The sequence below is a fragment of the Mya arenaria genome, chromosome 4 (assembly GCF_026914265.1).
Source record: "Mya arenaria isolate MELC-2E11 chromosome 4, ASM2691426v1".
In the NCBI taxonomy this organism is placed as follows: Eukaryota; Metazoa; Mollusca; class Bivalvia; order Myida; family Myidae; genus Mya; species Mya arenaria.
Window position 1 is genome coordinate 811,929 of NC_069125.1, and position 13,118 is coordinate 825,046.

Below are 13,118 nucleotides of genomic sequence, written 5' to 3' on the forward strand. Positions count from 1 at the left end.
CTGAAGTTGCTGTATGGCTACAGAGAACTACTTTAAGACTTAAATTAGCTGACATCATTTAATTTATTAGAAATTAATTCCTTAATGTTACAGATAATACTACATGAAAGGAGAAATAAATGCCAATCTTTTATAAAATCACGAAAAATTTAAATGCGCAGTATGCGCGGGCCATGTGTCACGATACGATGATCCTGCATTACTCAGAGAAAACCACGACCAGGGGAGAAGTAGTCCAGAGAGAGCCCATTATCGCTCAAAATTTACCGAGAGAAACAAAACACAATCGGAAACATTTTAGGCTTCAAAACCATGTACTATTTTTTTAACATTTGATCAAATAATTAATCGTCTTTCATATTAGATAATGCCATGAACGAATGCTCCAATACATTCAAGCTGTGATGTTGGTATAACCCGGAACGATAATACACTATGCTATTGTATAAGTATTTATGTCATAGTTATTAAAAACAAATAGTTCCATATGTCTAATATAGAAAACACGGTTATCGTTCAAGCCGTGATGTTGGTATAACCCGGAACGATAATACACTATTCTATAGTATAAGTATTAATGTCATAGTTATTAACAGCAAATAGTTCCATATGTCTAATATAGAAGACACGGTTATCGTTCGAGCCGTGATGTTGGTATAACCCGGAACGATAAGACACTATTCTATAGTATAAGTATTAATGTCATAGTTATTAACAACAAATAGTTCCATATGTCTAATATAGAAGACACGGTTATCGTTCGAGCCGTGATGTTGGTATAACCCGGAACGATAAGACACTATTCTATAGTATAAGTATTAATGTCATAGTTATTAACAACAAATAGTTCCATATGTCTAATATAGAAGACACGGTTATCGTTCAAGCCGTGATGTTGGTATAACCCGGAACGATAATACACTATTCTATAGTATAAGTATTAATTTCATAGTTATTAACAGCAAATAGTTCCATATGTCTAATATAGAAGACACGGTTATCGTTCAAGCCGTGATGTTGGTATAACCCGGAACGATAAGACACTATTCTATAGTATAAGTATTAATGTCATAGTTATTAACAGCAAATAGTTCCATATGTCTAATATAGAAGACAGGGTTATCGTTCAAGCCGTGATGTTGGTATAACCCCGAACGATAAGACACTATTCTATAGTATAAGTATTAATGTCATAGTTATTAACAGCAAATAGTTCCATATGTCTAATATAGAAGACACGGTTATCGTTCAAGCCGTGATGTTGGTATAACCCGGAACGATAAGACACTATTCTATAGTATAAGTATTAATGTCATAGTTATTAACAGCAAATAGTTCCATATGTCTAATATAGAAGACAGGGTTATTTGCATCACAAAATAGGAAAGCCTAATCCAGTATTGAAAGCAACATGGATCTGCGATTACTGGACTTCCGCCGATATATTGGCCCACACGTGCCCGTTGACCTTGCAGTCTGCGTCCGAGACGCATGACAGACTGGAGCGTGCCTGGAGGAAACAGATCAAACGCGAAAACGGAAACACCGGTGGACAGGAGGGGGACACTGAAATCGAGGAAGGTTACAACATAGTTGATGGCATCATCTGGGTTCAAACCCTGAACACGCCATACTGAAGGAAATTGCAACATTTGGCTAGCTCCCTTGTCTAGCACCCGGTATTCGGAGAGTGGTGTTTGGATGAATGTCCAACCGTACAAGCGTAAGGCTTTGACGCAAATAAACCAGTTAAAAACCCAGTGAACTCGTGGTCCAGTGACCTCGTGTTCAACTGAGGGTCCCATGGCGGTAATCCCATCATTTATGGATAAAAATGTTTGGATTCTTGTGTGCTGTTTCGTGGTCTTTGTAAGTTATTTCGTTGGTGAGTTTGTGTCTTTAGTTCACAGTCGTTTGAGCCCCGACCTTGTGCCTCTAAACTGGATTATATTTGAACGTTTGACAACCGGGCTAGAAACATTGCGTAAAGCTGCCTGAACAATTTTGTAGAACACTGGACTGAACGAACAAATAACATATACACAGTGTTCTAGCCTGCCTTTTAAAAATATTTCAATGAGTTCTCTAAGAGGCACCAAAATTAAAAAAAACAACAACAACAACACTTTGCATGCGCTATTTACGATTAGCCCTGATCGCTTATTAACTACAAGGTACTCTGTTTTATAGAATATAAAATAAAAATTTATTGGATGCATAAAAAATGAACTTCTTACTAATCAACAAATTATTCGAAGAATAAAGCATTAACGTGTCACAACATGGATCATGAAACTAAACGATTTAAACTGTATTCAGTTTTACTGAAAAATATAAAGGCATCGTCTGTGGAAAATGTATCCAAACTCATAGTTTTCCTCTCGTCTTTATTATTTTTCATTGTTCAGCAATTAATGTCATCCTTGGTTTTAGGACTGTGATTTAGCTTAGAGTATGAAAAGTAACTCTGAAAGAAATCAGGTCTAAATTGTCCTTAAGCCGACATGAATGCCTTTTAAACACACATTGACATCTAAAAACATTTCCAAGCAGACAAAGATTCTTACATTGCAAAGATAGTCAACAGTGAAGACGAAATCAAAGAATGGAAATGAACAGGCGAAATAATAAGCATTGATAGAGGTAAGGTCAAATCAGAGATCAATCAATTTGAAAATGAAATTTCAAATATTAAAAAAAAATACTGTCATTCCAAGTCATGGGTTCATCATTTAAAATGTTATTGTCAAATGAATAAACTAAAACAACAACCAATTTTAAGAGAACAGTACATTTTTTTATATGAAAAGGTAAACGATAATTTTGAAAATGTAATACATTTTGAGAATTGTCGGAAGGAACCTAACCAGTCACGTTTCTTCTTAATTCTTATTCATAATGTTCACATATATAATCCTTTAAATAGATGAAGAATGTTTGGAATTTTGTGTTTATTTTATAGAAGTGCCAAGGTATTTAAAACCCGGTTTGCTAAAAGTTTCTCCGAGTATTTTTTTTCAGAAAAGCTGAAATCATTTCTCTGGTAAAAAACAATCTATGAAAGCAATTGACAAAATAAAGTGGATAACGTGAATATGTTCACGGTATAACTTCCGCAAACAGTGCTGACAAGATAGATAACTATTGAACAATAATGCGTATAAAAGAGCAGATAATGCAAAGGGGTCAACTTCTGAATGTTCCAGGGATTGATTTTAAAGCTGCACTCTCACGTATTAAACGTTTTGACAACTTTTTTATTTTTTGTCCTGGAACGAGCCCATTTTTGCGAAAATCCATGCAAAACAGTTTTCTAAGACTGCTGATTAAAAATAAGATCGCAGATTTTAATATTTAAGTTCGAAAATTGATGTTTTATGCATTTTTCTTAAACCGTTAGTAACGGTTTAAACCATTAAACATTAATTTTAGAACGGAATTATGAACATCTGCGATTTGATCTTTGGCAGCAATCTTTTATCATTGGTTTACACATATTCACGCAAACAATTGCTCTTCCCAAGACAAAAAATAAAAAAAAAACTTGTCAAAACGTTCAATAAGTGAGAGTGCAGCTTTAAAGCGCACTTTTATTTTGCCAATAATCATTGTAATTATTTGGTAAACAATTATCTAGTTGGAGCGGACAAGAAAGTATGACGAAAGTTTGACGACTTGAACGATTCTGCAAGACCCAATGATGGTCACGTGATCTCATTTTGTCTTTTATTTTATGGAATTATCAATCATATCTGTAAATTTATTTTTGTAATTATATTGATTGATCGTACATAATAGGTCATACTAAACCACATTTCATAATAAGGCAATGCTATTACATACAGTTCACAGCGGTAAAAGCCTCAATAAATAAATGTAAAGCCTTTGATACAGTTTTTGATACATAGATTTCTTTTCAAAAGCAATTGTTACGTAAAGGTATATAAGGTTTTTTTACATAGAAATATTTTTATAAGCTACACAGGCAAGCAGTCAATATTAGTTTAATAGGCAATGTAAGTTCAAAAAGTTGAAATGCTATGTGACAACTTGTACGGGAGATGTACGGTAATGCGTTGTTACCTTGCGAGATTCGAGTTTCTGGACAGAGACATGAAATAGTTGTTGGGATTTCTCCAAAAAATGCGAGGGAAGACATTAGTTAGACTTTATCAATAAGACGTCATGGCGACATATCTTCGACTTCTCGAAGCGAGTTTGATATTTATGCAAAAAGCTACAGAAACATGCTCAGTAGCAAAAAGTTTAAACATAAACCCGGTTTAGTGGCAATGGGCAAACGCCAAAGACATGGAACACAAAATCACAAACAAGAAACATAGAACAGCACAAAACTCTACAAACAGCACAGTGCATAAATACCATACATATATAAAAATAATTGGTATGTTTATCAAGAATTGTTAGGTACCGCCTTGGAACGGTCAGTAAAATGTAAATTTACTGGGGGTTTAAACCAGGTTATGTGCACAAACCTCACTCTTATCCCAACAATCCTTAATAAAGATAAAACGCAAAAGGTAAATCTTATTAAGACTTGCTGCAGCTCGTAGCAAATGCATAACAGTATCACAGGGTCAGAACAAAATTAATTGCCTTGTGATTAAGACCAAACGTGATGAACGATCAAAAACGTAATTAACGAAGTGTACATGGTTCTTCTGACATTGTATCGCTATATCTAGACATTCTCGGTAAAGAGATTATTCATAACGTAACAACATAACTACATTGAATAGTCTGTAGGGTAATGAAAATAATAATGTGGGTTTTGACGATCTACATAGAGAAAATAGATGTCTTGTTCATTATGACTTTAATATAACTGATGTACACTACCAACCACGCATTATTTTGCAAACACAGCTTGATTCCTCATGTTTTACAGGTCTTTTATGTTTCATTTCAAATGTCTTCGTGTATGTGAAGAACGTTTGACATAATGCAATATTTGATGGAAATCAGAATATCAAGCTCGGCTTAACATGGACAGTAATTCCATCTATAAATTCTGTCAATGTTGAATGATGTTGATAATTTTATTAAAAACTAGTGCAGCTTACTTTGTAGTACCAAGCACGAATATTGTTGATGAGCTTGTTAATTTGTCTTTGCAGAGAACATCAAATACACACTTACAAAATAACTATATAATTTTGGGATGAGCAGTTGCATATCTAAACGCATCAAATTTGACGTATCGGCCAGTTAAAGCGAAACTGTCATTAGATAATGAAAAGATGCATTTAAAACTTATTGGCTTTCAATCAGATTTCAGATCATCGCATCGACAAACTAGACATGTAGAATTATACAAATTACATTTGTTCGGAAATAGATGTGACGTCATACTATTGTGAGAGTGTCTCCAAAGCTCTGGTTCGAAATCGTCTCCGGACTGCTTATCTAGATGTTTGTTTCGGTCAACCGAATACTCCTCGTCGGTCAGCCGAATACTCTTCGTGTAAGATTGAAATCATGATAAAAACACAAATCTACACACATATGAAGCATTACAACTACATCGGTGCATTGCGTTTTTAAATCTTATAACGCTTGACGTTTATTTCCTGGTATTTTGATTTCTATTATTCATGAAATATAGTTTTCATTTCATAGGATAAAATTGAATTATACATAAGTGAATGCAGGTCAAATGTTTCGCATTGCTTATAATAATTTATAAGTATTCTGAGTTGAATGCACTGAAATGTAAGGCATATATGATGTGCAAAATGTTGTTTCATCTCGTATCGTCTTCTTCAAGTACACATGTTGCCATCAGCTAAGACAGTATGTATCAGTTAGTTCAAGCCTCTTAGACTTCCAATTAATTATTCTGTCATAAATGGTAAATAACATGATAGTCACGAATAAGTGGTAATAACAGGCTCACTTTCCGGCCATCAAGTGTGACGGATGATTAGCTTCTCCTAGTTTAAACGTCAACGACTTGGCCCTCATTACGATTGACGTCGACACTGTCTACGTATCACCTTCCTCCGAAATCACGGATTCGTCGGACTGATAGGTATGAGTGTCCGTTCGCTTACCATCAGAATCACCTTGAGGTGGTAGCAAAGGAAATAATACCGTGAAAATATGTTTACAAAATTGTTGCTTGACCGCTACACATGTAGATCATCATTGGTCAGAAATGTCACAAATCAATGTGGAAATAGAGGGGTAGGGGTTAGAATGCTTGGTTCTGTGAACATTATCAGTTTTAATATGTTTTGCAAAACTTGACTATGAATGTGTACCAGCCTCATGCTTCAAAAACGTATTTATCGCCACCTGGCAATTTACGTGGTACAATGCACCTTAAGTGGCTACCAACAAACGACACAAACACCTTGAACATTCAACTTACTCGTAATTGAACGCTCTTTATCGTCCGACAACCTTAATGCGTTAGCGTTAAATACTAGCTATTTATTTTGCACTTTAATGTATTGTTTCACTGCATTGTTTGTGGGGTTCAATCTAATATTGTCTAGCACATAATAGGTATATGAAACTGTAATGACGATTTCCTATACAATGGCAATACAGTATACTCGAAACGTATTTATTTCGTTGACTTTGATAAGAAGCCGCTGTTGTTTATTGGTGCAACATCTTCTCAATTCCTATTGGTATCTCATATGTGTTTTTCAATCAATGCAACAAAACAACACAATACAAAACATCAGACAGTTCTTTTGGACTGCTTCTTCTAAGTGGCTGAACAAATGAAAACCTCTTCACACGTGCGATTTACGATCCGTTCTGAACGTTTATTAATTGCAAAGTACCCTAAAACTGTTTACAAAACAAAAATAGTATTTATAGGCATGAACAAATCATTTTCCACTAAAAACATTATGCGAAGAATAAAGCAGAAATGGTTCACAATATGGATCATAATTCTTAACGATTTACGGTGTATTAAGTTTTATTGAGAAAAAAAATAAACGCATCGTCGGTGTAATGTTTTCAAACTCATATTCTTTTTTCTTATCGGTTGCCAAGGGAATATTTTTCATAGATTAGCAATTAGTGTCATCATCGGGTTTAATAACCTGTTTCAATTAGTTTAGGGTACTGATTAGATGTATAAAAAGGAACACCTGAAACCGCTAATCTGAACTTTTATTACTTCTCGTGTTGCCATGAATGTCTTTTCAGCACGCAAAAATTACAACGCTGTAAAATTTCTAACCAGACTATGAATAGTGAACGGGAAGGCAAGACACGACAGAGGGAAGGCATGAAAGGCATAAAACATTTATTGGTTGGGATCGAGTACTCCTATACTGCTTCAAATACTTATGTGAAAACTACAGAAACAAGCTCAGTAGCCAAAAGTTTAAACATGAGCTCCGTATAATGGCACTGGGTAAACGGCAAAGACATAGAACATAAAACCATAGAAAGTCCTTTTTTTGTGACCGTTCCAAGACGATAACCTTAACAGATACTAATACTGATATTTTGATGGAGGTGTCGTCTGTATTTGTGGCGTTGTTTCTTTCGTTTTGTGTTTGTTAGGCTTTTACGTTGTTTCTCTTAACAGAGTATTCCCCGTTAAACGATTGGTGACTGGGTTTGTCCTTGTAGTTTTCATTGTATTATTATTAAACCAGATAAGAATAAATGAAGGAAAGAGATAAACGCCACGATTAAAGACGACAGACAAACGCGAGGATTTTGTTTGGCTTACACACATTCCATCAATATACAGCTACATAGCTACATGCAGTCAGGCATGATCTGTATGCCTGTCAATTAAACCAAACAGCAATCCATATTTCTAACGAAGGCTAGGTACTGGTTTGTTCATAAAACGTTAGCAGTCACGTTTCTCCTAAATTGTTATTCGTCATGTTGTTTTATTACAGCGTGAATTTTTATCTCTGTAAAACGATAAAACCATTCTTTATTTCTTAGTAATCTGTAGAGTAGTTTCAGATTTTGACATTTATTTGAGCAAGAAGTTCCATGGTATTTAAAAGCCCAGTTTACTAAACAATTAAGTGTTTTTTTTTGACAAATCAAGCAAAATGGTTAACAACTATATTGTAGCAGCGCCCCGAGGTGGCGCAAACATGTTTTATCTACAATATATCCAGATCAATATCATACTGTCGAACTATGAACTTTTAAGGACCATGTCATAGGCAGTATAGTGCAGTTTTAACATATTGGCTCATAAAGATTGGAAATGAAAAATGAACAAAATTGCACGATGGCTGGCTATCGAACTTGTCGTTTAAATAATAGTTGTTATTATTGAAAAAAATATACAGGAAGACAGACATGACAGTGTGACGACATCAAACACATTGGTGATCACGTGGTTCCTGATTGTTAGAATCAAATGAACCTCACGTGCGATAACCAACCGCGCAAATTGGTTTTCTCCGGGTTTTCCGATTCCCCTACACCAAACAAGACAAATCTCTCGCGGTCAAACGAGAGTGGCTTAGCATAGGTTAATATAAATTATTTACAATTGTTGCATGATAAATATAGTGTCAACTATATAAAATATTATTTTTTTGTAGTTTTATTCATTAAGCGTACATTACAAATCACATTAACACATAATGCATAACAAAGCAATGCTAACAAGTACAGTTAAAACACATTACACAGTATACAAATTAACACATAAATTTATGTAAAGGCTTTTTAGTTTGATCAACCAGACACGTTAAAATTCAGTTTAAAAGCATTGCGTTGCGTGTGGCAGTTATATATAATTGTCACGTTAAGTTGTAGCAGGTATTGTCTTTCCTAGAACTGTTTTTTATAAGGTATTTAAACCATTTGTTGGCCGTCAAAATTAAGAAAAGAAATGGCTTTAATTGGTCACGATTTCACAAATGTCCGTATACATGTCTGGCCGCCTCCAGTCAGGATCTGAAAGAGAAACAGAAAAAGTCAGAAAACAATTTTCACAATTTGTTTTTATCGACTTGTTAATGTTCGAAATTGTGAAATAAAAGTGACGTTATAACCCGCTCTCCTGTCCAAATCAAACTTCAGCATGCACAAGCCTTTGGCATGATTTGAACGACGGCGTTTCCGAAATGGCGTAACGCTCCCTTTTCTGAAAATCTTTTCAATTTGTTTTGTTTTGCCTTAAATCGTGAAATAAAAATGACAATATAACCCACTCTCCCGTCCACAAATTAAACGTCAGCATGCACAAATCTCAGGCAGTATTTGATCAACTTCCTTTCCGAAATCCGTTATCCTTTTTAGGCATTATTTAAAAAGAAAAGAAAACATGTGTCTAAACAAGTAGTGTGCTATTAGCATTGTGTCATTCTTTGTCGTTAAAACTCGATAGGCAGCTGTTATTAAGCGGCGCGAAATGAATAAAGTAACAGTGAAATGCCATAATGTGTAAGGAATATTTTCAGCAATGCAATGATGAATTGCGAGATTCGTACTCTATGATTTTTGGACGGCAAATTGAACATTCTTGAAAACCTATCCTGATTATATGTGGGCAATGACATTAGTTTGACTTTATAAATACGACGTCATGGCGACATATCTTTAACTTCCCCAAAGATATGAAGCGTCTTTTGAACCTGCCACAGCTCGTAACAGACGTTATGAAAGAAAGTGCCACATGGGTATCATAATTAATTTGATGCGATTACGATACATGGAAAATATGTGATCACAATTAAGCCATATGATCAAGTATGATACATGATAAAAATAGTATTTTACGAAAATATATGCTGAACTCTATTTTTTTGTGTTGAAATATCAAGCAAAGAATATCGTTCAAAAGTCATGCAGTTCGCCATACTAATTAGGACTGTTTAAAACATCATATATTGCATGAGTTGCGTTTAAATGGCACAGCTGTATTGTCACTTTTTATTTAAAAAAAGCCTATGTAGGCATATAAACCCAGTTTACTAACAGTAAACAAGGTGTAATCACACGCCATTGTCATTGTTATGAACCGTTCGATCCGGAAAATGATAACTTTGAGCATAAATCATAATAACATAAGAACGTACTGGTTGTGCATGTTTTTCGCGTATATTAAAAGCGTTTGACTTGCAGATAGAATGTAACGTTTGATGGAAATCAGAGGATTACGCATGACTTATCACAGACTGTTATTCAATCTAAATAATCTGCCCATTGAGATGGTGCGATGAATGATATTGCAGCTCATATTGTTGTATCAATTATGATAAAAGTTGTTATGGATTCTAAGCCTTCTGAAAAGTCTAAATCGATTGTTGATTGCAATTATAACATTTCTGCTTTAATTCGTTCATAAAAGCCAGCTTTTAACACCAAAATAGACATTACTTTCTGTTTGGCATTCCATTAATATTAACTCCTGTCACATGATAATCAAATAGATGTAACGTCATACCATTGTGAGCGTGTCTCCAGAGCCCTGTCGCACATGCTGACATTCGAAGCCATCTTCGGACTGCTTCTCAACCAGTTTTTCCCCGTCAACCGAAAACACCACCGTAGTTTTTTCAAATAATGGTTAAACAGACAAACAATTATTATTTAAAAAAAAAAACTAACAAAGACATTGATTATTTACAATGATATAGGAAATATATGCAATGCAAAGCTGTTCTATCGATAAAGTGTTCTGCATCTGACATTTTGGCTTGTAGATATGAACTTCTTCTATTATGTTATATACAAAGAAACTAAACTTGGCAAATAAGTCTCTCAAGACATGACCATTGATTCACATGGTGAAGTATAATTTATTTATCACTTTAATTAAAGGCTATTGATCTTGTTATTATTTGTTTTTAACTCCAACAGCAAATAAAAATGTTGTCTTTACTTAATACAGAAGTTGTCAGTTAGTCCAACCTTGTTAGACTACCATTCGTTATTATGCATTCATGACCAAGCAAACCACGACTAGGCACGTAACAGTCAGTTCATACTTTCACTTTTCGTCCATCAAGCGTGATTGAGTCAATGGCCTCTCCTAGTTTGAAGGTCAGAGACTTTGCGCCCATCACTGTTGTCGAAGTCTCGTCTGCCGAGAACTCCTGGGTCATTCCGGAACCGTCGGACAGATGCTTGTGAGCATCCGCCCGTTTATCGTCACCTACACCTAAAGAGAAAGAACGGAGAATAACGTGTGGATGTGCGCTCACTTATCGCCTAATACACCTTAAGGGAAACACAGGACATTATATTCAATATGATGCTTGTCTAGTTGTCCCCTAACTAATAACATTTGCGAATAATAGCAATAAAAGCAGAAATGATTCTCAAAATGGATCATTATACGAAACAATGAAAGTGTATTAATATTAGTTGAGATAAATAAACTCAGCGTCTGTGGAATATGTTTACAAACTCAAATTCTTCTTTTCGGTTGCCAAGGGAATGGTTTCCTTGATTAGCAATTAGTATCACCCTTGGTTTTAGTAACTAGTTTCAATTAGCTTCGGTTATTGAGTAGATGTAAAAATGATTATTCAAGAAATGCCTTTTCGAAATTTTTCTAGTACTGCCAGAATGCCTATTCTGTTGTTAGTTTATACTGATTTATTTTAGCTCGATAACTGAATGCTGATATGAACCAATTTCGAGTCCATTTACAAGGCAGACACCAGTACTGGCGTCTTTTTGGAGAGGCCATGAAACCGACAACTTCAATACCACTAGACCTTCTGATCATCTTAAAGCGCATTACAATACGGTTTAACATCTAACCCGACATTGATGATAACATTAAATACTGATAAGGAATCAAATGGAACGGGCAAAGAAACACAAGAGAGAAACAAAAGAATTTGAAACAAGATAAGAAGAACGGAATCATAAAGACGATAGGCAGAAGCGAGGAAGGAATGTTTAACACGGATTGTTCCACTATACATGCCTTTTATATTTTTTGGGGGAATATTTTTCTTGCAAATGTGTTTAACGATTCTCGAGTTATGGTCTACACGACTAGGGCATCGGCGCGCCGATTACGACAACGTTTTGCCACAATGAAAAGGCTGAGATGCCTTTAAAAACAACGTCAAAACAGAGGGCTACAATTGCATTCCATCCTGACATGCACCTGTCCTTGTTCATTTATACATTATTTTTATACATTTTAAAGGGGCACACTATAGATCGATGCTTTTTTAATTTAAAGCATTATCATGTTAAAATCATTTTACTTTAATCATAAACACCAAAATAAAAGATATTATTTAGGTACCGATAATCAAATCCAAGCCTTTAACAGAAGATATTTTTATTAATTGTTACGTGACCACAAATTTACTAGTTAAAAAGCCCCAAAATATCGCTAATATTTGAATCTGTATCTAAATCATATGCATTTTTGTTTGTTTTGATCATTAATGTCAAATGAGTTAAACACAAAAATGCAAATAAAACATGCCTCGACCTATATTGTGCACCTTTCAAATGGAATCACTAACAATAACTACCTACACAATCAACTCATCATGATGTACATTTATATTAATTTGCACTATAACAGTAATGACAAGCGGGCTTCTATGCCCATTATTTCAGCTGTCAATACCTGTGCGGTTGTGATAATGTATTCGTAATGTACTCGTACAATGGTCTGTCACTAAGCGTAGTCACTTGGTCATTACATATTCATATCTCTTTTATTTAGTGTTGATCCTAATGGAAATATATAAGCGATGTTGCATACATGTATAATTGATTTGATATCATGTAAAGCTATTGGGTTATTGAATCGAATGTTGTTACGTTTACAATTTAATGACCAAGTAATAGCATGCAGAAAATATTTCACGAATTGCAGGAAATATGATTCTGAGGTATGGCTGGAATGTGGCATTAGCTGTGCAATTTATTACTTAAAGGCGTGTTAGCTAGGTTCATGATATATTCACTTAAACAACATTAATGCAGAATTATCTTATAAATCCTTAACATTTATTAAAACTTTTTCAATATAAAGCGAAAGCTAGTGAGTATAATTTAGCACACATTTACTAAGTATAAACAAGTATTTTACTACCAATATCAATGAAATGAAACATGCCGAAAAAGAATAAATTTATTGTTTTATAATGTGATATCACATTTTT

General features: G+C 34.5%; 1 protein-coding gene across 1 annotated transcript; it reads right to left on the reverse strand.

The window, feature by feature from the left end:
- Nucleotides 1-8,877: 8,877 nt before the first annotated feature.
- Nucleotides 8,878-11,710, reverse strand: LOC128232687 (fatty acid-binding protein, heart-like). The gene is made up of 4 exons (XM_052946387.1): nucleotides 11,632-11,710; nucleotides 10,966-11,137; nucleotides 10,421-10,523; nucleotides 8,878-8,928 (listed from the first exon to the last, which is right to left on the reverse strand). Exons 1-4 carry the CDS (start codon nucleotides 11,708-11,710, stop codon nucleotides 8,878-8,880), a joined length of 405 nt encoding a protein of 134 aa, XP_052802347.1.
- Between the last annotated feature and the right edge of the window lie 1,408 nt (nucleotides 11,711-13,118).